The 25080-nt window shown below is 60.6% G+C and overlaps 1 protein-coding gene across 11 annotated transcripts in view; it reads left to right on the top strand.

Moving 5' to 3' along the window:
* GRAMD4 (GRAM domain containing 4) overlaps positions 1-25080 on the top strand; it is a 77246-nt gene that overhangs the window by 37220 nt on the left and 14946 nt on the right. For 9 of the 11 annotated variants that reach the window (XR_003433092.1, XM_027108012.1, XM_027108019.1 and 6 more), the window contains 3 exons: positions 1375-1495; positions 19093-19213; positions 24819-24880. Coding sequence is in view for 10 of the 11 variants with exons in the window: in XM_027108012.1 (XP_026963813.1) it covers positions 1375-1495; positions 19093-19213; positions 24819-24880 (304 nt within the window). In the remaining variant the exon portion in view is untranslated. The remainder of the gene's footprint in view (positions 1-1374; positions 1496-19092; positions 19214-24818; positions 24881-25080) is intronic. The other 2 variants (XM_027108022.1, XM_027108021.1) reach the window with 1 other exon arrangement.

Raw genomic sequence — 25080 nt, forward strand, 5'->3', positions numbered from 1 at the left:
TTCCAGCAGCTTAGAGACTAACACGCGTCACAGCCTTCCGAGGACGTGGATTCACGTGTTCAGACGGGGCTGCAAACCGCGGGGCGCCCTGCCTGCTTTGGTGGGAACTTGCTGACGTGATGGAGTCCAGTGTTCTGCTTCCGAATCAGTGCAGAGCCGCCTTTCCAGGCCAGCCTCTGCCCTCTGCTCTGGGGCCACCATCTTGGGCGCCGAGGTTGGGGACGGGCCGGGGAGGGACACATTCATCTGCGGGGACCAATGGGCGAGCCTGGCCATCTTCCCCACGCAGAGCAGGGGGCGTACCCTGCCTTTCGCCTACCGCCCAGTCTCCCCATACCTGCCCCTGCCAGGCCCACGGGGCGGGCAGGTAAACATGGCCTGGTCCCTGCCCTCTGGGACCTCATGCCCCGGTAGCCAGAGCAGCTGAAAGTGCAGGAGGTCACGTGCCAGGACAGGGCAGCCGTGGGCTAGAGGGTCTTACCGGCCCCCGTTGTTCCCCAGTGTGAGCTGCTCCTTCCTGGGGTGTGGCCTCCGAGCAGATGACCTGTGCCTGGAGCGGTCACCAGGGCTGTCACGGACCCTGTCCATGCCGGGTGTCCCCTTCCTCACCCTGCCTTGGGGGTGTGGTCATGGAGACCAAAACTGGGGAGTCAGATCCCCCCGTCGCACGGCAGGGCGCTCAGGTGCTGCCCTCACCAGGTCAGCGGTGGGGTGGGCGTGAGCCGGCAGCCCCGCTGCGCCCGGGGCAGGCCTGGCTGTACCGACGTGCGCACCCCTTTCCAGCGGGCAGCGGTGACCTGAAACCGGAGCCTACCCTGGGCCTGGTGGGATGGCGGGTGGTGGCTTTAATTAGCCTCTGTGGGAAAGGACAGGCCCCTGTTTGGAGTTCGCTCACCTCAGAGCCTGGCAGGTGGACGCACCCTGCCCCACCTCCCCGGAGTCCTGTTGCTGCCCCTCCCAGGGCAGCAGGGCGACAGGCCCTGTGGCCAGGCCACCCTCCTCCTGGGAGGTCGCCACGCGGGCCGGGGCAGGTTTCGATGGTTTCCTTCCCTCTGCAGCCTGAGAGCTGTGTTGTGACCGTCAAGAGGCTTAGTGTCACGCTTCCGGTTTTGCCTTTACTGTTGCTGGAAGTCGGCCTTACCGGGGCTCTGAGGATGTCCCTGTTGTCTGAAATGTCCCTTCCACCGACAGGCGAAGCCGAGGTGAACTGATGCGAGTTCTAAGGCAGAGCCAGTGTCTTCCTAGGCCGGTGGCCCTGTGGACCAGCCCTTCTAGACCACGGGGTCCTTGGGGGGTACCCCTTAGAGAACTGGTCGATGTGGACCCAGGACGCTTCCGGGAGGCTCCTCTGAGCTCTTGGTGTTTTCCTTCTAGGCTGGGCCAGGGACCCTCATCATGGCTGCAGGAGTCCAGGACTTTAACCGGACAGAGTTTGATCGCTTAAATGAGATCAAAGGTCACCTGGAAATCGCCTTACTGGAAAAACACTTCTTACGTGAGTACCAGTGGGGGAGGGAGGGGCAGAGGGGACGCTGTCCTGCAGGAGTGCAGCTGGGTCACAACAGGTGTCACCAGGCTAGCAGTGGGGACGGGTGTGGACGTCCCCACATGGCCTTTTGCGTCCTGAGTCTGCATCTCCCTTTGCTGCTCCACAAAGCTCAGCGCTCCTGTCTGGATGGCTACGACGCCTTTACTCTGAGACGGACGAGAGCGTCACTGCGGAAGGAATACGACGCCCCTGGAAACTCTCTTTATTTTAGTGAATCTGGTGCATGGCCATGCTTAACTCAGCATGTAATAGAGCTTTTTGGAGGAATCTGAAATTTTCTGTTCCGTGTAGTTTGCACATCAAGGAGGGGGTGTGGGAGGGGGCACAGTGGGGTTTCATTGTCTGTTGGCCGCGGGCATGGCTACCTTGGCATTTGGCATTTGTGTTGCTTAACTGTCGGCCCTCCTGCTGGGGGTGTTGGCCTCTGGGTAGTGATGATGGTAGAGATGGTTCTGGAAGGGCCTGCGGGGCTCCTCCCGGAGATGATCTCATTTGGTGAGTTGCCTTTACTCCTCTCACCACCCCTCTGTCCTGCCTTGCAGACGAGGAAACGGAGGCACCAGGGCTAAGAGAAGTGATCCTACTGGTAGGTTAAGTCTTCTGACTAGTAGGGGTTTGAACCAGGCAGACTGGCCCTGAAGCCCACGCATGTGACACAGTGTTTTCACAGCTGACAGCAGGGTGTGGGCGATGCTATTAGGGGAACAATACAGGGAGAAAGAAGCAGCTTCGCCCCTGTGTGCCCAGAGCCAGTCACGTCTGGGCCACGAGGAGAGGCCCAGGGCAAGGCACCTCCCTTGGGCGTTGTGCCCAGCTGGGGCCTCCCTCTGATACCTGGGACCAGGCAGCTGGCACCCTGGCTTGCCCACAGGCACCCGCCCTCTGTCCCCACCTGAGTCCTCTCCCTCTTTCGTCTAGTGTCTCCCTCGTTTATGTGACAAGTGTCATCTGAGCTCTAGCCGTGGGCACCCCGGCTGTGCCGCCCATGCAGCACGCGGGGCCCGTTGCCTGCAAACGAAGGCGGGGTGTCAGTGCCGCGGGGGGACGCCTTGGGGGCCTGCCTTCTCCTCCCAGAAGTGGGCGGCGTGGCTCTCACTACATTTCTGTGCGCTCTCCAGCCACCACGTGCTGCAGCCCCGTCTCCCCCCAGGCCCCTCTTGCTGGTCCGTACCTCCCTGGGCGAGCGTGCGTGTGCCCGTCTGCACCCCGCCGGGCAGCGCTCGCCCGCAGGGTCCGAGCATCGAGGTTCTGAGGATGGCACTGTGGAGTGACTCAGTCTCCCCGCGAGTCTGAGGTTGCGGCTGACCTGGCTGGGGAGACGGGGCCGGGCTGGGTCTGCTGGGACCGCCCGCAGTGCGGGCCCTGCCTCGTCAGGCCCTGGTGCCTGTGGCCTCGGCCTTTGCCGAGCTCCCGCGGGGCGGCTCTGCGTGAACGGTGGGGCAGCCCGGGTGGTCTCGCCAGTGCTGAGCAGGCCCCGCTGGGTGGAGGCTGTGCTGGGCAGCAGAGCTGGACGGCCCTGCTCGAGGCAGCAGTGGGTGGAGCCTTGTGAAAGTGCCTTTGGTGGGTCACGCGGAGGATATTGGTGGTTTCACGGGGTTCGAGGAACCCGCAGAGTCAGGGGCTCTCAACGAAAGGGGAAGGGTCTGTGAGAGCATCCAACAGGGAGCGCCCCGCCCCCGGCCGGGGAGGGGCAGTGTGAGGCTTCCAGGAGAAGGGGTAACGGGCGGGGCGGGCGAGGAGCAAGTGTCCACCAGGCAGCCGGGTGGGCAGGACAGCTGCGACCCACAGGGATGCCTGTCTGGGGCCACCCTGCTCTGTGTTGAAAAAAGGAAAAGAAAAGAGGCCGCTGGCTCCGGATCGGCGTCGCTGGCGTCCTTGGACTGGTCCTCGTGGTCTGCCCTCCGTGTTTTACCAGAAGAGTAAAACGGTGGGTAGCTCGTGTTGTAAAGTGCAGAGTTCCACTTTGGCAGCTCGGGGCCGGATGGGGAAGGTAATAATTATGGGCATTTTCTTTTAGTTATGAGAAATTTTAGATGGATCAGAAATAGAGGACGTGGTGTAACGCGCCTCTCACGCACCTGCCATAGGTTTCAGCAAGAATCGGCTCGCGGCCGGGCTGGTTCCCTCCAAGCCCCCACCTACAGCCCCTCTCCCCCAGGTCTTTTGAAGCAAATCCCAGCCAGCATCCTGTCATTTGACCCATAAATATTTTAGTAGATAGCTCATCATGGGTTTTTGTTTTTTTTGGCCGTGCCGCGTGGCTTGCGGGATCTTAGTTCCCCGACCAGGGATCGAACCCGCGCCCCTCTGCAGTGGAAGCACAGAGTTCTAACCACTGGACCTCCAGGGAAGTCCTTCATTCTGTTTGAAAAACAAAAGTCCTGAGTCCAGTATTACAAGTAAAAAAATCACGTTTTTCTTGAATATCATCAGATACCCAGCTTAAGCTCCGATTTCCCCAGTTGTCTGATCATTTTTTGGGCAACTCTGGAATCAAACAAGGTCCATAGATTGTGACTGGTAGATGTACTTCTCCTGTCTTTTACTCTGCCCGTTCTCCCTGCATCTGTTTTTGCTCTTTGTTGAGGAAACCAGGCCGTCTGTGGGTGGGGTCTCCACCCTGGACCTTGCTGAGCGCATCCCCGTGGTCCCGACACATGAGCCAGCGTGTCCCCCGTCCCTTGGTGCTGGTGGGGTGGGGGGGATCTTTGGGAGGACTCCCTCCCCTGTGGTGGTGGTGGAGGAGCGTGCTTTCCTGAGGCCGTTTCTTTTGTCCTGTATCAGGACCTGGGTCATTGTGGCTTCCATCCATCATCTCATTAGAGGTTGCAAATGGTAATGTTCGACTTCTGGCATTCTTTCTCCATTTATTAACCCAACATATTTCTGAAAACTTAACTATTTGGTTGCCCCAAGACGTAGTTCATGTAGGAAAGACAGGAGACATGCTTGAATTCTTCCTTGATATTTCCAGCTTTCAGAATAACGAGTTTAGAGCATCCTCCAGAGGGTGAGGGTGTTAGGCTTTGGTGGGGGGGTTTTGGTGTCATCATGAGATCATGGATTTAAACATAGTTCAATGAGTCTTAATCGCCATGGTTATCATCTCATTGGTGCTCAGACAGACCCACCTCTGGTCTGCGTTTGTTGTTTCCTCAGGATGAAACTCAGGTCAGAGTGTCACAGGTATGACGCTGTGTCCACAGTGCATCTGGCCAGGAGGTCTGTGATGTCATTTTGTCCCCATATGCATGTTGTAGAACGTTTGTTGTTGTTGTTTTTTTTAATTAATACTGTAAAGCAACTATGTTCCAATAAAAGTTAATTAAAAAAAAAATTAAATTAATTTTTGTAATTATCTAAAATTGTTTCCATGGTTCCAAAGTCAGGGTATTTTCAGAGGAATCAGGTTTCTCTCCCTGTAACCCTCATTCCTTCTCTTCCCCTGTAGATAACCGGTTGTCTTTTAATTGTACAGCCTCTCCTTCCATTGACTTTTTATAGAAGCAAATATGCATATGTGGCCTGCCACCCCCGTTAGATAAATGTCTGTGTGTTTTCACTTTCTCCACACCGACATCACATCCTGGAGGTCCCTCCAAAATGGTTCTCAGAGCTGTCCCCTGTTCCGTGTTCCATCTGCATCTGCCCTGTGGCTGTAGGGTGTGGGTAACCTGCCTGCTCCCTGTTCCCTGTTACATAGTTACAGGTGGTTCTCGGCAGGCGGTCTGTGCCTTGAGTGCACGGGCCACACTTATTTCTATACCCTGAGGATCTAGCGTGATGCCCTGGGTCTAATAGGAGCTCAGCGCTTGGAGGGATGCCTTGCAGGGAAACCTGGTCAGAGCTGGAGTTTGCACAGAGACTGTCCCTCCCTGCACTCTCGCTTCCGTCTCAGTACCCAGGGGAGTACAGTGTGGAGGAAAGGATGTCGTCCCCCCTTGGGACCCACAGAGATGTTTTGGTCGCCGCTGAACCTGCATCTTGTGCTAGGGTGGCCAGCCCTGGTCTGCAGGGGGCCGCGGGGATGGGGAGCTTTGCTCTGGAGCTGGGACCCAGGCTTCTGGTTCCTGACTCAGCCCCGAGTGATCAGGTAGCCGTGGACGTTTCACCATTCAGGGCCTGGTTGCCCCCATCCGTAAACACTAAGTGGTCAGTGTTAAAGTTCCATTTAATTACCTGTAGTACTTTTTCTCCAGAAGCAGACTGTTATTCTTCTCGGAGAGGAGGAAATAGCCCAGGTTCACAGCGGCTTTTTTCGGTTATTAAATATTGAAGAGTACAAATGTTCCCGAGAGAAGATGGCAGAGGATGAAGAATGGGAAATTGAAGTGCGTCCCGGCTCGGGACTGGGGGCAGGATCCTAAATTTGTTAAAGAAGCACATAAATAAATGAAAAGCGTCGTCCATTTTCATTTGGCCCGAAATGCATTTCGGTTGTTACTGCTTTTTGAGCACAAACACACGCTCCCCCGTAGTTTCTGAGCAGGAGTGTGCATGTATCGATCCCCCGCTGGGCGCAGGCTCTGGGAAGGGAGATTCGCCAGCACTGTAAGCGCACACACAGGCTCTTCCCGCAAGTGACCTGGCACGGAATGTGGAGCTTAGAGGGAAAGTGCTTATGGGGTGTCAGGGGTCCGGGGCCTCCTGGGTGCTGGGCTAAGCCCGAGGGTCCCTGACCCGTGTGCGGGTTCTGTGTTGCCGAGCAGTTTCTTCTTCCCCACTTGACGTGAGGCCTGTGGACTCCTCTCGGGATGGGCGTGCTGGAGGGTGGTCCCCTCGGCCACACCCTGGGGGCTTGAGCCCTCGGGACAGGGATCCATCATCTCTGAGCCACCGACACAGGTGCCAGACACACTGTGGTGGTTCCTGGGGAGGGTGCCTCTGGGAAAGGGGCCCTTTGCTCCTGAGCCCCTCTGCTCCCGGGAGCTCCCCTTCCTGCCCCAACACGCGGTGGGTCAGTGTGGCCGGCTGTGACCCCCCTGGGAGGGCTTCCTGGAGAAGGTGGCCAGGGAGGTGGCAGGAGGGCGGCCATCTGCCTCCTGTGGCCTGAGGGCCTCCCTCTGGATGCCAAGGCTGAACAGAGGGGCCTGGAGGGAAGGAAGTTTCTGGGCGCCAGTCTGGGTGATCCAGGCTGAGGACGCCCTTTCTCACCACTGAAAACAGCAGCGCGGGAGCTGCCCGCTGCTGGAGGTGTCCGATGGGGCAGCCACCCGAAGCCGGCCGGGGGTGGGTTAGGTGTGGCATTGATCGGATACCTCCGGACCCGCCCCTTTAGGCCCGGGCCTGCAGATGTCCCTCTGGGGATCTGGCTTTTTAAAAAAATATATAAATTTATTTATTTATTTATGGCTGCGTTGGGTCTTTGTTGCTGTGCGCAGGCTTTCTCTAGTTGCGGCGAGCGGGGGCTACTCTTCGTTGCGGTGCGCGGGCTTCTCATGGCGGTGGCTTCTCTTGTTGCGGAGCACGGGCTCTAGGCGCGTGGGCTTCAGTAGTTGCGGCACGCAGGCTCAGTAGTTGTGGCTCACTGGCTCTTGAGCGCAGGCTCAGTAGTCGTGGCGCACGGGCTTAGTTGCTCCACGGCACATGGAATCTTCCCAGACCAGGGCTCAAACCCGTCTTCCCTGCACTGGCAGGTGGATTCTTAACCACTGCGCCACCAGGGAAGTCCCGGTCTGGCTTTTTAAAAAAACTCTGCTCCTCCTGTGTATTCGGTGAGGTTGAGCTGAGAGGATAAACTCCCAGTGCCAGAGGCTGGGCCGGACGGTTCTGACCCTGTAGTGATGCGCTTGTCGAGTGGTTTCTGCCCTTTCGTGAGGACTGCAAATGGGTGACCCAGACAGACGGGAAGGGAGCAAACAGATCGGATAACCGGCAGATGAAGACAGAGATGAGACTGCATGTCCATATCATAGAGGACTTATCTGGGAAAAAAATGAAATTGGCCCCAAAGAAAACGGCATGTCTGACCCACTGGGCTGGCTCTGAATTGCATATTTCTAGGTCAGTCCTGCTGCCTGGTGGGAACCTGCTCCTTGCTTATCCCTGCAGATGTCCGGCCCTGCCTCCTCGCTGGACAGAGGCGAGCTGGCCCACCAGGCGGTCCTGGCTCAGCGCCCAGCAGGGCACGTCCCCTGCCTGGGCCCTGAGAGCTCGGGCACAGGGAGGAGCGGGCATGGGGGCTGGGCACACACATATTTCCTGGTTCGGTGCTGGCCAGGGCCCTGGAGCCCGGACCTTGGCCGTCAGAACAGCGTGCCACCTCTTGCTGAAAGGCGGTTGTCGGTTCCTGAAAATCAGCTGTTCTGGGTGGAAACACTGGCTGGGATCCTGTTCCTTCTTATTTTACACGGGGAACGTTTTAATGCACTGCTTCTTCACCCCAGACCCCCAGTCAGTTTCCTAAAATATATGTGAAAGGCAGTGGCGTGCCAGCAGCTAGGCTGCAGCCTGCCGTGCGGGCGCGTAAGAGCTTAAAGCGGCACCGCCTCCTGGTGACCAGGCCATCAGCGTGGTGGGTGATGGTTTGTTCATCGTTCCATAAACCCTACCTCTGCATCCAGCAGCAAGTAACGCAGCAGTGAGTAAACGCTGGGAAAATTGCAAACGGACGTTTACCATGAAAGCACGGCCTTTCCCGTGATGAACTGTTTTCCTCGCGGGGAGAGGGTGCAGGAAGGGAGGGGGCTGACTTGGCTGTTTCTTTACTGGTTGCTGCAAGCATGCCCTCGGTTCAGCACTCGATACCTGGCGCTTTGGGAGGGCGTGGCTCTGCCTTCTAGAAAGGTCGGAGGTCACGGGGCGGGGGGATCCAGATTTGGCTGGGAGGCCGGGAGAGTTCAGTCTGGGGAGAGTTGAGGAGAGAGGCGAAGGGCAGAGCCTAGGACCACGGGGTGGGGCCTCCAGGTGTGCAGCCTGCCACCTGGCCAGGACCCAGAAGCAGCTTTGCAAGTGGTCCCCCCCGCATTTGCGCACCTGGCCGGTGGGAAGGAGTGTTATTTAAGGATTATCACTTGACTTTTATTTTTGGCTGTGGCCCGGCCTGTTGAATCGTGTGCCGAGAGGACTCTTGCTTGAGAATTCTACTTTTACAGGTTTAAAAATAGCCTCAGAGCTGTGTTCCTTCCTCCTGGTGGCTTCCCTGGGAGCTGGGGTAGTGGGCTGGGCTATGGCCCTGCTGCCTGGGCATGGGTGGGCGCGAGCCCAGGCGTCCCCTCTGTCTCCCTGAGCCAGTCAGGGTGGCCGTGGGCCGATAGGGGAGCACCTGGAATCGCTGGTCAGGTGCTGTCCCTGCCCTTTTCCTCGTAGGCTTGGGGAGGCACGAAGGCTGGACCGCGTGGGTGGGCCGGCCATCCTGGCGGGTGAGTGCTGCAAGAACTCTCCTGTGTGCGGGGCTCCACGCCTGTAACTCATTTTGCCTCTCCCTTTGAAAGCACTGGTTTCTCAGCACGCTGGTTGGGGTCCCTGAAAACTCCTATTAGAGTATGCTCTGGGCTGCGTGAAGGGGGCATTTTGGATACAGAAGCCAAGCTTTAGAAAGTCACGTTGGACACCTGTGTGAGGGTCCCTCTGGGCTCCCAGAGCAACCCGGGCCTCCCCCTTCTCCCTGTTACACTCTGCTGCCTGCCTGCTCTGTGGGAGGTGGGTGGGGGCCGGCTGCGCCCCCGCGGAGCTGGCCCTGGTTTCCCTTCGGGGCCGTGCGCCTGGCTGCCGGGCTTCGCTCACGTGCGTGTCCTGCTGAGCGGGGGCCCAGTGAGGGAATTGATGAATTACGGTGCAGACGTCTCTCTCCCGGGTGTGCCCTCCCATCTTAGAAGGTTCGGGGGTTCTGAATCCTATCCTGGGCAGGTATTCTGGCTCCCCTGGCCTCCTGCAGGCTTCCTTCCCATGCCCTGGCCGGCCCCGGCCATCTGCCGGGTCAGCAGATGCAGTGACCCAGGTGGACCCTGTGACTGCTGGTGCCCAGGCCCTTCCCGCCTGGCCGGGCTGTGGCTTCTACTCCTGGGACCCCGGCCTGTGACTTAGCTGCCGGCAGGTATGAAGCTACCTTTCCTGGCCCACCTGCGTGGCTGCAGAGGTGCAGAGAGGCTCAGGAGAGCGGCCCGAGAGTGGGCCTGTGTCAGGACGCGCTTGCGGAAGGTCACGGGCTCGTGGCAGGCGTGACGCCAGGACGCTCTGCGCTGGCACTGCTCACTGTGAGAGTTTGGCCAAGGCAGTGGAAGCGTCGTCAGTGGGGGCATTCGGGGCACAGCCAGAGGCGAGGAGCAGAGAGGTGGGAGGGAGGGGGCCAGCCAGGACACCCAACGCTCCCCAGGGGCCACTTGACCTGCTAAAGGAGGACTCTTCTTACGGCCTGCGGGGTCTCTGGGGGCGGGAAGACCCTCTCTGGGCTTGGTGGAAAGAGGGGGGATGGTCCCCCCTCCCAGAGCCAGCTCAGCCTCCTTGGCCCAAGAGCATCGTCTCAGGGGGAGTGTGGTGGGCAGGGTCGTGGCTCCCCACAATGTCCTCATCCTAACCCCCAGAGCCTGTGACTGTGTCACCTTGTGGGGCCAGAGGGGCTTTGCAGACGTGGTTGAGTTAAGGATCTGAGATGCGGAGATGGGCCTGGGTTAATCCAGGTGGACCCAGTGTCGTCACAAGGGTCCTTGTGAGAGGGAGGCGGGGGGGGGTGCGGTCAGAGAAAGAGGAGAGTTGACAATGGAATCAGAGGTCGGGGTGATGTCCCTGATGGTGAGGGGTCAGCGACCAAGGAATGTGGGTGCCTCTAGAAGCAGAAGGGGCCAGGAAGTGGACTTTCTCCTGGAGCCAGCCCTGCCCACACCTGGACTCGAGCCGCTCGAGGCCCATCTCAGACTCTGACCTCCAGAGCTGTGAGAGGGCACACTCTTCCTCTCCGTCTGTGGTCGCTTATTACAGCAGCAGTAGGAAATCAACATGGTGGGGGGGGCCCTGTGTGTGACGTTGCACCCCTGTCCCCACCTGCAGGAGACCCTCCCGGCCCCCGACTGACAGAGCAGGGGCACGAGGGGAGCCCTTTGCTGCCACAGGTGGTATCCGGGGCCGGCGGCCAGAAGGCCAGGCCACTGCGGAAGAGGCCACGAGCTGGGCTCTAAGCTTGGAGGGCAGCCCGAGGAGAGCCAGCTGCCATGGGCCCTGATGGCCCCTGGGGACAGGGGTCCCGCTGGGCGGCTGCCCAAGACAAGGCCGCCTTCTGAGTGAGCAGCTCAGCGCTTTCTGCCTGGCGGGAAGCTGGCCTCCTGTTTCTTCTCTATCCGAGAGGAGGAGGAAAATTGATTGCAGGGGTTTGTATCGTCTTTGTCCTGTGCGAGTAGCCAGCTGTGCTCTGCACTGCAGTTGACCTAAATATGTTGCCGGAGGGAGCAGACCCGTAATATCAACCGTCGTCGTGGGGTCTAATCATCGTTGCAGGCGTAAGGAGAGTTGCGTGGCCTCGGGGGAGCCATTGGCTCAGGGAAAGGCTTGTAGGAAAGCAATGATCAGAATGCTGATGGGTTTTATTTATTTAGCTGTCTTTGTGCCCCCAGGAGAGGGGGCACCTGGAAGAGGCGGGAAGGCTTCCTACGTTTGCTGTGAATTGGGACGAGTGGATTTGCCAGGCTGTACCCAAGCGTCCTCGTCTGCGGGGCCGCGTCCCCTCACTGGCTTGCGGGGGGGTGGGGGGGGCGGCTGGGAGGAGGGAGGAGCCCGCTGGTCTCGGCCCCACAGAGCGCCCGCCCGCCCCCCCCGGGAAGGCCCAGGAGAGCAAGGGGCAGCTTGAGGGGGGATGGTGCCCGTGGGAAGGGCAGGGCTGAGGGGGCTTTGTCAGGAGCCCAGGTTAAGAGGACGTGGTCCGAGGCCCCCTTGCCTCCAGGACTGGAGTCCCAGACACGCTTGCAAGCCGGTGAGGAGCATGCCGGGAGCTTAGGGCGGGAGCTGCGTGTCCACACGTGTGCACAGCGGCCTGGCTGGCTGTCTCCACATGGGGGGAACCAGCTGCACTTGACCCCTCGCAGGTGAGTGGCGTGGGGAAGGGAGATCGGGGGCGTTGAGAAAGAAAATGTGGTTTCCTGCTGGTGATGCTGTGCGTGAGGAGGCATCTGGGGCTGCCTTGACCTTCGGGTCCACAGAGGTGACAGGAGTGTGTGTGGGTGTTGGGGATCAGAGGAGCGGATGGGAAGGCACCCCGACCTTGGCTCCCGGGAGCGAGGCTGCGGTGGCGGGAAGCCCCTCGCCTCTGTTTCCCCCCCGTGAAGTTCCCCGGCCTGCGAGTCCGCCCACCCCTGTCCTCGAGGGGCGGTGGGAGCCCCTGCCCAGCCGGCCGAGCCCGGGGCGGCTCCCCCGGGGACACACTCTCACTACTGCGGAGGCCCAGCCGCCGGAGCTCAGGGGGCAGGTCTCTGCGGGGGCTCCCCGGGAGCTTCACCCGAGCACCTGCTGTGAGCCAGGCCCTCCGTGGAGGCCTCCGAAGTGGGTCCTGCGGAAGGAGGCTAAGCAGTGCTCCGCAGGCGCTCAGGAGGGCAGGGGGTCTCCACGTGGCTCCAGGGTCCAGGCTCTCCCACTGCCGGTGGGAGCACGTCCTCTCAGAAGGGGGCCCCAGGGCCCCGCCTGCGTCAGGACAGGAGACCCGCCTCCCAAGGGTCCAGGGTCCAGCAGGACGCTGCCCCTGGGTGGCCCTGGCGTCAGTTCACACAGGCGAGGTGCCTGGGGCACCACCAGATGCCCCCTCCGGGCAGGGTGTGGGTGCTCGGTCACGGCAGCGTCCCCGCTTTGACAGAGCCTGGTGCGTCATACTTGCACAGCGAGCATTTGCTCACGGAGTTGTGTGCAGGCAGTGGCTTCTCCGCACGAGCAGGCTGACCTGGTGTGGGGCGGAGTGGAGGTCCCCGCGGGGGCTGGGGCTCCTGAGCGGATTACGTGTCAGGGCTCTGGACCCCCGATCGTCTGAGTGCCCCCCGCCACCTCCCAGCAGGTGCTCTGTGTGCAATTACATGACAGGTGGGGACTCTGAATGCCCTTGAGTCCTCAGGGCCAGGGTCCGCGGGAACCCCAGTGCGAGGCGGGGGGAGGCTGAGGCCCGAGGTTTGGGGCCCGCGGGCCTGGCGTGCAGGATGCAGACGGCCCTCAGATGCTGGTGGCGGCCACTCACTCTTGGCACTGTTTGCTGAATTCCCACCGTGGCCCTCCCCGCCCACTGGTGTCCTCTCTGCGTGGTTCTCGACCAGCCTGGTGCATGCGTCCTGCAGTTCACTTGCTGAGAACTTGCTGTGCTGTCCCCACTGCCCAGAGTCCATTCACCGCATCTGTCCTGGCTTCCCCTTGAGCCAGGCTGCGTCCTGGGCCGTCACAGACAGTAATCAGATGGGGTCCTCTCTCTGGGGCCTGAGTTGGGGCATCCTGCAGCTGAATGTGACTTAGGAATGTGGCGTGCTTACCGGGGGTCATGTTTGCTGAGCCCCTCCCTGTGGAGCTGTGTCACCACATAAGATGGGAGGGGGGTCAGGGGCGTCTCTCTGGGGGAAAATGGCACTTGAGCCAGCACTTAGGTCGGGGGGCACCAGCACGTGCAAAGGTCCTGGGGTGGGTGTGACTGTGGAGGCATTTGGGCACCTGAGAGAAGGCTCCTTTGGCTCAAACCCAAAGAGCAAAGGTCAGAGCAAGATCAGAGGGCGTTGAAGCGGGGAGTGGGGTGTGGCCTCGGGCTGGAAGGACTCCCTGTGTGGCCAGTTTGGGCAGGACAGTGTCAGGTTCTGACTTACACTTTAGAGGAGCCTCTGACTGCTGTTTGGAGCCAGACTGTGGAGGGTGTGAGGAGAGCTGGGGTGCCAGTTAGGAAGCAGGGTGCGAGCCGAGATGAGAGCGGGTGGGTTTGGGGGTGCTTGGAGGAAGAACCCCGACACGTGAGGGTGAGGGCCCTGCCCATCCGCACCTGGCACAGGGCCCCTCTGCTGTAAATAAGCCAGACTGAGAGGGGTGGGGGCATGGCCCTCTTGGGGCTGGGGGTCTGAGGCCTGGCTTCCTGCAGCCCTGGAGCAGGGAGGGGTCTCTGCTCTTCACTCATTGCCTGGCCCCGGCTGGAAATGTCCCCCAGGCCCTAGGCAGGGGCTCCCCCTCCCCCCGGTCCCCCGCTTTGTGCCGTCCCTATACAGAGTCTCTTCTGTGCCCCTGGGAGGCACCAAGTCCAGCGGGTTGGGAGGCCGTGGTCCTCAGGGAAACTAGGCGGCGCAAGGGCCGCGCTGCTTTACCCCAGGACTGAAGGGGGGTCTCTGGAGGAGGCCGTGGCTGACAGGAGCCTGGTGGGATGGCTCCCTGCGGGCTTGGTGTGGTGTCCTCTCAGCCCCCTTGTCTGGAGGGTTTTCTCCCAGGGGGTGGGAGGGGCCACAGGGCCCTGAAGAATGCTGAGCCACATGCCCAGGCAGCGCGGGAGGCCCCGAGGACTCCAAATATTTACCGAGCACGTGGATCCCGGCACTCAGCAAACCTAAGTGTCTGCCGCTCGTTAGGGGCAAAATCGGGCGAGTCCTGAGCTTTCCAGGTGGGAGGTGGGGCTGGCGCCTGTCCTTCCTGCCCCCACCCTGGATGCCCCCAAGAGGCAGCAGGGTCTCCCCATGGCTCTGCCTGCACGGGGCGGGGTGGCCGCCGTGTAGACGGCGGCCGCTCTGCCAGCCCGTCTGTTTCTGGGACCTGGGGCTGTCGTACTGACCTTGGCCTGAATTTCGGGGTCTTGGGCTCGGTGAGGTGGCCAGGACAGGAGAGGAACCTGCTGGGTCCCTCTGAGCCCCATCCTGTCCAGAAAGCAGGCTCCAGGCCCGCGAGGGTCTCACTGGACCGGCAGCGAGGGCAGTGGATCCTGGCCTCCCCGGGCTCCAGTCCACGCCCCTGATTTTGGTGAGTTAGTTGGTCACATTCTGAGGTCTCAGGAATGCCTTTTGGGACTTGCCCAAGTGAGGCTTCTCCTGAGGGAATTTCCATTGCAGCCTGTCAGCCCCACAATTGGGGTGGTCTGTGACCCACCACCGGGACCATGGCTGCCACACGCCACACATGGATGGGGCTGACTTCTGGGTAGAGGGAGCAGTGAGCTGACCCTCAGCCAGACCCTGGAGCCCGCCGCTGCACGTACACCAGCCTCGGTCCCACCCAGTAGGCCGGTGACCCTGACCCTGGGCCGTCTTGGTGCTGGCTCGGAAATCTGCCGACCTCCCGGGCCCGGGGAGGGTCGTTCCTCTGTCACTGCTGTCAGAGTTGACGTTCCTCTGTCCGGGCGGGGGGGCGGGGGGGTGCTGCTCGGTCTGTTTTCCCTGAGGCTGTTGGAAAGGCCCCGCTTGGACATGGCTGGTCGGGGCCATGGGCTGGGCATCCGGGGTTCATCCTGCCGCCGGCTGACGCTCCCCGAGTGCTCCCGCGCTGTGGACGCCGCGGACCGGGCACAGAGGCCCACCTGCTGGAGCTCCCGGGGCCAGAGCGGGCGGCACCTGCAGGGTCGGGCAGGCCCTGTGGTCGCAGCTGCTGCTGAGTTACACCCTGCAGAGGGCGCTCAGGAGCCAGCGCCTCACCAGTGTAGGCTGTTGTCATTGTCACCGAGGGATGGGGGTGGGGGGAAAGCATACTGACCGCAGGCTGAGCTGCAGGTGGGCGAGCACAGCCCCGCCCCGTGGGAGCCCGTGTGGTGCTTTGCCCGGGACCATCCCGGGGGCTCTGGCAGGCGCTCCCCCTGCTGCCTGGACGCTCCCCCCTCGGGTGCACGGGGCTCGATCCTTCTCCGCAGCCCCGCTCACGTCTGCCCTCAGCTCAGGCTCACTGACCAGGGCTGTTCCTACGGCCCAACCTGCCCCCGCCCCCCGCCGAGGGCGGCTCTCTGTTTGGGTCACTTCTTTATCACGAGTGTCCGGAGCGTGCCTGGTACACGAGGCTGCCCAGTGCTCACTGGTGGAGCGGCCGATGCGGGCTCTGAGCTGCTCTGGTCCAGCCTGGCCCAGGCCGTCAGGTTTGTTTTGCGGCTTTAGCTGTTTGCAGAAAAGCGGAAGCGGGATCGTTGGCCCAAAGCAGCTGCCCGCGGAGGGGCCGATCTCTGGTCTCGGCCCTCGACACGCTGTCGCGTGGGGAATGGGTGTCTGTTGAGGATGTGACTCCACATGGCTTTGTAGCTGGGCCACGGCACGCGCTGCGGCTGCTGTGGCTGTGTCCCTGCTGCACCACTGTCCCATTTCATTTGTACGTGGGCCCCGGTGGAGCCGAGCGAGGGGGGTGGCGGCGGCCTCGTGTGCCTCTTCGTGGCGCCAGGTCCTCTGCCCTCCGTGAGTCTGGGGCCTGCCTGTCCCGGGTGGGCGGTGGCTCCTCCAGGGTCACACCTTTGAGAACGCTGAGGAGTGAGGGCTCACGTCCAGGAAATGCAGGAGGTGGGCAGAGGGATGAGGACTGTGTCATCGTGGGGCTGTGATGAGAACGAGCCCACCATGTACCGGTTTAGAAACAAGAAAAAGTGATTTCTGACGTGACTTGGGTCTCGTATCTGCAGGAGCCTTAGGCCTGAGGGAAGTGACCTAAGATTTCCAGGTGGACTTGATTGCATTTACAGTAATTACATCGTACAAAGGCCTTGGGGCGGGATCCTGGAGAAGTTGCCTGCAGCTACCTGTCATTCCCCAGATGTCTGTGGGGCGACCGAGTGGGGAGGGGCTTTGCGGGATGGCGAAGGAGCTCCCCACCTGGAGGACAAGGGTCCTGGTTGTAGCTGGGCTGTGCTCACTTCTCGGGGGCGGGGGCGGAGAGCAGAACCCCTTCACTCACTCATGCAGCAAGTGCTCGGGGCTCTCAGGTGCGCAGTGTAGACTGACACCAAGGCCCAGTGCTGAGCGCTAACTTATATATATATCTATCTATTCATCTATTTATGTATCTGTCTATCTATCTATCTATTTTTGCAGTATGCGGGCCTCTCACTGTTGTGGCCCCTCCCGTTGCGGAGCACAGGCTCCGGACGCGCAGGCTCAGCGGCCATGGCTCACGGGCCCAGCCGCTCCGCGGCATGTGGGATCTTCCCGGACCGGGGCACGAACCCGTGTCCCCTGCATCGGCAGGCGGACTCTCAACCACTGTGCCACCAGGGAAGCCCCTGAGCCCTAACTTTAAAAATTTTTTAATTTATCGTTGATTTACAATGTTGTGTTAATTACTGCTGTACAGCAAAGTGATTCAGTTATATGTACATTCTTTTTTATATTCTTTTCCATCATGGTTTATCCCAGGATATTGATATAAGTATCCCATAGTTCCCTGTGCTTTACAGTGCGACCCTGTTGTTTATCCATTCTGTATATAATAGCTTACATCTGCTAACCCCAAACTCCCACTACATCCTTCCCCTAGGCACCCCCTTCCCCTTGGCAACTACCAGACTGTTCTCTATGTCCCTGAGTCTGTTTCTGAGATTGGTTCATTTGTATCATATTCTAGATTCCACATATAAGTGATGTTGCAGGTTATTTGTTCTTCTCCGATTTACTTCACTTACACGATCATCTCTAGTTGCATCCACGTGGCTGCCGATGTGAGCCCTCACTCTCGAGTCAGCGCGTCATGCTTCCCACTGCCGGGGGCTCTGGTCTGGGCCTGCAGCAGGACCAGCTCCCGTCTGCCTCTGCTTGTGACCTTGGGCCTCCTGCACGGCGGCACTGCCCGGGCACGTGCACGGCGGGCGGTGCACGCATGTTCTCCCATGGTGGGAGGAGGCTGGGTCTTTCCTTAGCCCCACCCCCCTTGGGCTCTTTGCTCCCATCGTCCCTGCAGCCTGGCTAGGCCCCCTACCCCACCGTCAGTGCCCAGGTAGGAGGAGAGCCGGAATCCCCGCCCTGGACCAGACTTAGGAGCATCTGTGTCTTCCATGAAACTGCAAGACTTGTGTCAGGCTGGACTGGGCCTCTTCATCGATGCATAACTCACGTCTTCAGTAGAGGTAGCTGGGGTGCCTTGTGGGAGACACGAAAAGTGCAGGACTAGACTGTATGCACAGCGGGTTCTGGAACCTTCTTGCACACCCTTCTCCTTCTGCTCTTGGGGCCCAGCCGTCAGAGGGGTGGCCGTCCATGGTCCTGATCACCTCCTTGTCCACGGTGCTCTCTGAGGCCCCCCTTCCTTACTAAGCTCAGGCCACCCTGGGTCCAGAGGCCCAGAGGGTCTGTGTCTTCACTGCAGCTCCGGCCTGGAGGTGGGAGGAGACCCGTCCTCAGGAGTGTGAGCTGGGTGGCTGCTCACGCATCTCTTGTGTTGTGTAGTGTCGTCGTGCGGGGTCCGGTCGTGCAGAAATGCAGAGCGACGTCCACTTAGGGCGTGTGCAGCCACGTGTGTACGAGGTTCCTGTCGCCTCTGCAACAGATTTCCACAGACTGGGGGCTTAAAGTAGCCTCTTTATTCTCTTACAGTTCAGAGGCCAGAGGTCTGAAATGAGTGTCACAGAGCTCAAGCCAAGGTGCGGGCAGAGCCGTCTTCCTTCTGGAGGCTCCGGGGGAGACTGTGTCCTTGACTCTTCCAGCTCTAGACGCTGCCCGTGCCCCTGGCTCTTCACAGGCAGCGGGACAGCACCCTCCTGTCTCCTCTCTCTGACCCCTGACCCTCCTGCTTTCTCCTGAGTTTCCATCATTGTGATGACATTGGTCCCATGCACATAATCCAGGATACACACCCATCTCAAGGTCCTTATCACTTCCGCAGGGTCCCTTTGTCCGTGTAAGGTGCTTAGTCACAGCTTCCAAGGTTAGGATGGCCCGTCCTTGGGGCCATTCCTCAGCCCACCCCACACTCTCAGTTAGAACAACAGCTACCTGGCACTGGCTTCCATCAACACCTGGAATAAATGTCGGGTCCTCATTCTGGCTTTCCGGGCTCTGACGCCCAGCCCGCATCTCATCTGTGACCCCTCCCCCCAGCCCACGGCCCCTCCCGCCTTGGCCTCACCAAGGCTGCTCCCTCTGCACCCCACGCTCTCCCCTGCACCCCTACCCTGCCGGCCTGCGACCTTCTGTTCATCCAGGTTCTGACTCAGACACACCTTGCTGCGGCTTCTCTCGAGCACCCGCTCACCCTGCCACTGTACCCCTCACCGTCCCGCCGCACGGTTCTCAGGTGGTCGGCAGCCAGGTGGCGGAGCTCTCTGCCCCTCACATGGGCTTTGCTCTGCGGCCGAGACCTCCCAGAACTGTACCTGCTGCACGTGTGTCTGTGGAGTGACCAGGTGCCGCCAGCATCCCTTCCTCGGGGTGTCCTGCCCCCGTGGAGGTGGTTTGGTGAAATGCCTTTGGTGTGTCTATCTTGAATGGGTTTTATTTAGTAAAGACACTCTCACCCTTGCTTTGCCCCAGATCTTGCCCTGACTGTGTAAGAGGAGCCCCGGTTGATAGACTCCTGCGGGTGTGCCCCCCCAGGAAGGAGCAAGAGAGCTGCTGTTGCCAGTTGTCTGAGTGCTTTGCAGACCAGCCCTCTCTCGGCACCTCTGCCTGGGGGGCAGAATGGACCACGTGACACTCACCTGGGCTTCTCTCCCCTCACAGAGGAGGAGCTCCGGAAGCTGCGAGAGGAAACCAACGCGGAGATGCTGCGGCAGGAGCTGGACCGGGAGCGGCAGCGGCGGATGGAGCTGGAGCAGAAGGTCCAGGAAGTGCTGAAGGCCAGGTGAGGGGGGGTAGCAGGTGAGGAGGGGGGAGGGCCAGGTGAGGAGCCCAAGGCCAGGTGAGGAGCCCAAGGCCAGATGGGAGGAGGGGAGAGCCAGGTAACACTGTCACCCAGGTAGCGTTGCCCTCTCGGGGGGTAGCGGTCCCCTGAGCCAAGACCCAGCTCATAACCTGAGGTGGCCAGTCCCCATGAGCGGCCACCGCCGCCCTCCCAGCCCCTGCCGGACCCAGGGCATCAGGAGGGTGCGTGGGTGAGTGGTGATGGTGGGCCTGGCCCCGACTTTCTGGGCTGAGTCCTGCCCGTGCCCGCGGCGAGCTGCGATCCTGGGAAAGCGGCTGCCTTCCTGTGCCTCGGGGCCTGCATCTGGAAACCGGGGGCGGGGGGGAGTCTCAGCTGAGCCCTGGGAGGTCTGGCCGGGCAGGGCTGAAGAGGGACGCAGAGCCCCCAGAACCACCTGACGTCGCCCCAGGTCTTGGCCAGCAGTCGCCCCCAGGACCCTGAGACCCGCCCCACTGCCCACTCGGACACTCCCCCGCCCCGAGCCCCTGACAGCACCCTCGGGGTCAGCCTTCCTTGGCCAGTCACCTCCTCCCAGCAGGGTCCCTCCATCCTGGGGCTGCCAGAGGCCGCCCCAGCTTCCGGAGGGGGTGGTGCGGACTCCCACCTCTGCCCACGCGAGCTCGGCCCCTGCCTCATGGTACCGCCAGCATGGAGCGGGTCGTTGCAGGGGGATATTTGCAAGTCCGAAGAGCTGTGTTCTTCCCATCCTGATAGAACCCCCCAGGGCTCCCTGTCCCTGTGTACAGTCCAGGCCGGCGGCCTGGCGGACAAGGCCTGGGAGCTGAGGCCGCCGAAGTCTCCATCCCTCCCCCTCACCAGCCTGGCCTCTGGCCCCGCATCCCTTGGTCCAGGCCCCCCTGGCCTGAGCGCACAGCTGTCTCCAGCTTGGGACACCCCAGTCAGAGCTGGCTTTTCCGTGGGGTGGCCTGGCGTCATTGTCGTTGCGGAGTGTCGTCACTACGGTGGGGCTCTGAGGAGAGCCCCGCTCCAGGTACCGCGCCGTGCGGGCTTCAGCTGCTGGAAAGGCCGAACCTGCTGTGCTTCGCGCTGGCCTCCTCTGTGTCTCAGCAGCTGGTTCTCAGCCCCAGGGAACGGCTGGCACTTGGTTCCCTGGGGGAGAAGGTCCTTTAGTTTCCTGCTCTGCCGGGTGTTAGGACAGCTCCGTGGGCTTTCCAGTGCCCCTGAACGAAGGCCATCTGCCTGTCCCACAGGTCAGCGTGACCCATTCTGCAGTTCTCTGGGGCTCCCCGCGGGGGCCCCGTGTTGGGGCAGGGTGTCACTTGCTTTGCCGGGCTACAAGGCCGGCACCCCTCCCTGGACCAGAAATCGGACCACGGCTTCAAGCAGTACTTTCCCTGATGTTAAACCTTATGTGAAAATCTGTAGACGTTCAAAGATTCAATTACATTTGATAACGCAAAGTGGTGCAGCCAGTGACCCGACCTGGACGACTCTGGGAGATCCAGGCGCTTGGCCGGGTGTGGGGTGTGTTCTCAGCCCCTGGCCGGCCGGGCCTGGCCTCTCGTGGCACGTCACAGTGCCGTCACCCGCACTGACGCGCTTCTGTCTGATGCAGTTTGTGTTCACGTGCGGCTTTACCAGAGCCCACGCTTGCCCTGGTGGCGGCGGGCGGCGCTCGGCCTGAGAGGACCCCGTGTGCCAGCTCCCTTTGCAGGGTCCATGTCTTCTGCCTTCCACCCTCCCGCCACCCCCAGCCCACTTCGGGGGTTTCATCCTCGTCCTTCCACCAAAGCCCCTTGGGTGCCTGGCCCCCGATAGGTTCTGAGGCTGCAGACAGATCTGTTTCTCACGGGTCTGCTTGGGGACCAACTGGGGATTACAGGGAAGGAACATCCAGGCCCGGACCGAGGAAGTAGAAGCTGAGGGTCCTGGGGACCATGGGGTTTAGGAACCTTCTGGAAGCTGAGACCTGAGGGAGGAGAGGAACAGGGAGAAACAGGTTCCAGGCAAGGGACCTTCTCTTTCCTTCTTATCCTGGTGCCCATCTGGGGTCGCTGTGGGCCGTCCAAGGTGGGCAACTGTGTGGAGTGCCACCTTCACACCTGGGCGTGCGCACACGCATACACACACACACACACACACACACACACACACACACTGGATCTGCAGGATTAAAACATGGTAGTTCATACAAACCTCTGTTTTGCTTTTTAAGAAAATTCCTGGGATATCGCCTTGGTTTAAGCTTACTCAAGGCGAAGGCCATGTCCAGTTATCGGTCCGAAAGCAACATGGAGAAACTGCCTTTGACCTCCACTGGCCTCTGGTCAGGCCCTGCCCGGGGCCCACCCTTGGGTTTGCTCTCAGCGGCGCCTCCCACGGCTCCTCCGCCCTCCCGGCTGCGTTGAGGGGGCCGGAGGGTGCGTGTCATCCTCCTGTGCTGCCCTGCCCACGGTGTTGGTTGGGGCTTTGGCCGGGGCACCCCGTGTGGGAACTACACAGACCCTGGTGACTGCCTCCTGTGCCCAGCCCGGCCCTGACGTGTGGCCCTGGCACCCCCCGCCCATGGGCTTCATCATCTGTCCTGCGGCCTCGGGTTGTGGCCGGCGGGGTGATTAGATTCTGGGAAAGCCCTCCAGGCACACTCCACTCCAGACTTGTTCCGCTGACCGTTAAACGTCAGCGGAGGTTGTTCCAAAACATTTGGAAGAATCCACAGTTACTAGGAGCGCAAGGGCCCTTTCTTCTGATGAGGCCACCGCTCACTCCCCACCTACCCGGAGCTGTGGGTGGGCCCGGCTGGGAGGCCCTGACAGCTGTCTGCCCTCTGCCTTCCCCTTAATGTTTAGAACATCACTGCCGTGCGCTGTGTTGTCAGTCTGTTTCCCACGTCCCGTGCACGTCACAGGCACTCATGTTCCACATGTGGTGTGATGGGAAGAAGGTAAAATTCCCCGCCACCTGGAACACCTGCGCCCGTGTTGCCAGCCGTCTTTCCCTGCAGGCAGCTGGCAGCCCATTTATACCTAAATACCTGTCCGATTCTAGCGGTGACTATGTTGGGAAGATCACACAGCCAGTGGCTGTGCAGTATCAATATCCTCAGATGGTACCTCAAATGGTACCAAGCACGGCACCCCAGACAGCCCTGCCGGCCACTCAGACCCCAGGCCCACCTGTGGCTGAGCGACGCGGTGTCCGTCAGGCCCACGAGTCCTCGGTAGCACACCTGGGCCCAGGCTCTGGTGGGAACCCGTCTGTTAGTGCTTCCTGTGTGAGCTGCCTCTTCAGGACCCCCGGCCGGTTCAGGGAATGTCCTGGTCCGGAGGCCTGGACACCTGCCCAGGAACACAGGGAACCCAGTCTGGAGTCTCCTGCGTGCCCCAGCTCCCCTCCTGTTCCCAGTAAATCCCCGTTTGTCAGTAGCTCTGAGCATGGATGGCCGTTTGGGCAGCCTGGCCACAGGGAGGGGAGGGCGTGGAGGCCTGGCCCCCTCCTCTTCCACCCTGGCTCCCTTCTCTGGGACCCCCTCTGTCTCATGGTTCCCTGGCCACTGCTTCATGAGGCTGCAGGCTCGCCCCCTGCTCTCCTCTGATCCAGCTTGTCCTCCGCACTTCCTGCTTCGGCACAGCGCGTCCGGCATGGGTTGCAGTTCCAGGTTATAAACCCGCAGAGCGGGTCGGTTCACGGAGACGCTGGAGTGGGACTGTTCCCGGGTCTAAGCTTGTACTGCCCACTGCACGACCAGCCAACATCGAGAGGCGAGCTGTTGGGACAGGGAATAACGACTTTATTCCCAAATCCAGCAGACCAAGAGGATGGTGGGCTTGTGCCCCCAAAGAACCATCTTGCCTGACTTAGAATTCAGGCTCCTTTTTTTTTTTTGCGGTACACGGGCCTCCACTGCTGTGGCCTCTCCCGTTGTGGAGCACAGGCTCCGGACGCGCAGGCTCAGCGGCCATGGCTCATGGGCCCAGCCGCTCCGCGGCATGTGGGATCTTCCCGGACCGGGGCACGAACCCGCATCCCCTGCACCAGCAGGCGGACTCTCAACCACTGTGCCACCAGGGAAGCCCCAGGCTCCTTTTATACGAAAAGGGGAGAGGGTAAAGTGAAACACTTCCTGGTTCCCGTCAGCCCCCAGAGAGGATGTGTTCATTTCTTCCTCCTGCAGTCATTCACAGGTGGGCCTGGGCAGGTTTCCTGTGAGCTAAACAGAGGTATTTTAGTTTAATGCTCATTACCTGGGAGGCAGGGTTCCCAGAGATGGGCCACTATGTATAATTTAAGCTTATAGGCAACATCTCTTTAGTGATGAACTTGTGATAGGATGGATACAAAGGTTCTTCCCTATTACAAGATCACATTGTGTTAACAGAGCAGGATGCCGAGGGTCTCCCAGCCCGCTGTCTCTGTCCTGGCAGAGCCCTCCGTGCCCCCCCCACCCCAGTCCTGCCGAGGTTTGCCTGGGGTGCCACTTTTCCCACATCCTGGGATCTCTGCTGCACTGGGAACCACAGCAGCAGTGTGGCGTGTTGGTAGCCCAGGCCAGTGCAGGGTGAGGAGGGCAGGTGGGCTGGCCAGTCAGGAACAGGGCACTGCCCAAGGGAAGGGGGTCCGGCCAGCGGCTGGGGGCCAGTCCGTCAGGGCCTGTGGCTGAAAGTCAGGTCTGCGGTCAGGATCCGGCAGGTGGCCAGGAACTCCACGGAGGCTCTGAGGCCGGGTGACTGCTGTGGTCAGGTGCAGTGAGGCCGCAGGGGCAGGGAGCCGGGCAGGTGGCCGGCACGGACCAAGCTGTGACCTGTGCACAGCTTGCCAGGCAGGGGCTCATCCAGCCTGTGGCCTTGCATGCTGCTTGCTAAATATGTGTGTCACTGAGTACCTTTCCATTAGCAGGCCAGGCAACTGGCATGAGAGCTGTGTGTTCTGAGCTTAACATTGAATAAAGAAGCAAATGGGTCAAAGTTAATAGGAAAGAAAAGAGTTGTATGTTTGAGACAGTGTTTGGTCATCAAAAAACAAGAAGTGTAGGACTTCCCTTGTGGCGCAGTGGTAAAGAATCCGCCTGCCAATGCAGGGGACACGGGTTCGAGCCCTGATCCGGGAAGATCCCACAAGCCGCGAAGCAACTAAGCCCGTGCGCCACAACTACTGAGCCTGTGCTCTAAAGCCCATGAGCCACAACTACTGAGCCCACGTGCCACAACTACTGAAGCCCCTGCGCCTAGAGCCCACGCTCTGCAACAAGAGAAGCCACCGCAATGAGAAGCCCGGGCACCGCGACGAAGAGTAGCCCCCGCTCGCCGCAACTAGAGAAAGCCTGCGCACAGAAACGAAGACCCAACACAGCCAAAAATAACTAAATAAATAAAGTGTGCCCGTGAGGAATGCAGCTCTGTGCTTGCCCTACTGCCCTCACCCGGCGTCTAAGCTGAGCAGCCAGGACCCCAGAGGGATCCCCGAGGGTGGGAACGGGCACTCTGGTGTTGGGCGTGACTCCCGTGAGCACGGGAACCTTGCGAAGCTGGGACTCATCATGCTGTCTTGAACTAACAGAGATCTTGCTTCTTCTCCCCCCTCTAAGAGCCGAGGAGCCGCCCGCTCAGCAGCCTCCGAAAGGGCAGGCCCAGGTCAATAATGGAGCAGGTAGGCCTGGGGGACGGAGATGCGGTGGGGCGGGGGGGTGGTTCTGTTCCCGGGCGCACTTGCTCACTTCCGGGGATCCCCTCCTGTTGGAGCTGGGTTAGTGTCTCTGATTACCGGTTGGTGAGTCTCCGTAGCAGATGCAAGGCATTCGATCAAAACATGACTTTATTTTCTCCTAAAAATACAATGCGACATCTCTC

This window comes from Aethalodelphis obliquidens, unplaced genomic scaffold, assembly GCF_003676395.1.
Source record: "Aethalodelphis obliquidens isolate GAN/ISIS:26980383/991018 unplaced genomic scaffold, ASM367639v1 scaffold8, whole genome shotgun sequence".
Taxonomy (NCBI): Eukaryota; Metazoa; Chordata; class Mammalia; order Artiodactyla; family Delphinidae; genus Aethalodelphis; species Aethalodelphis obliquidens.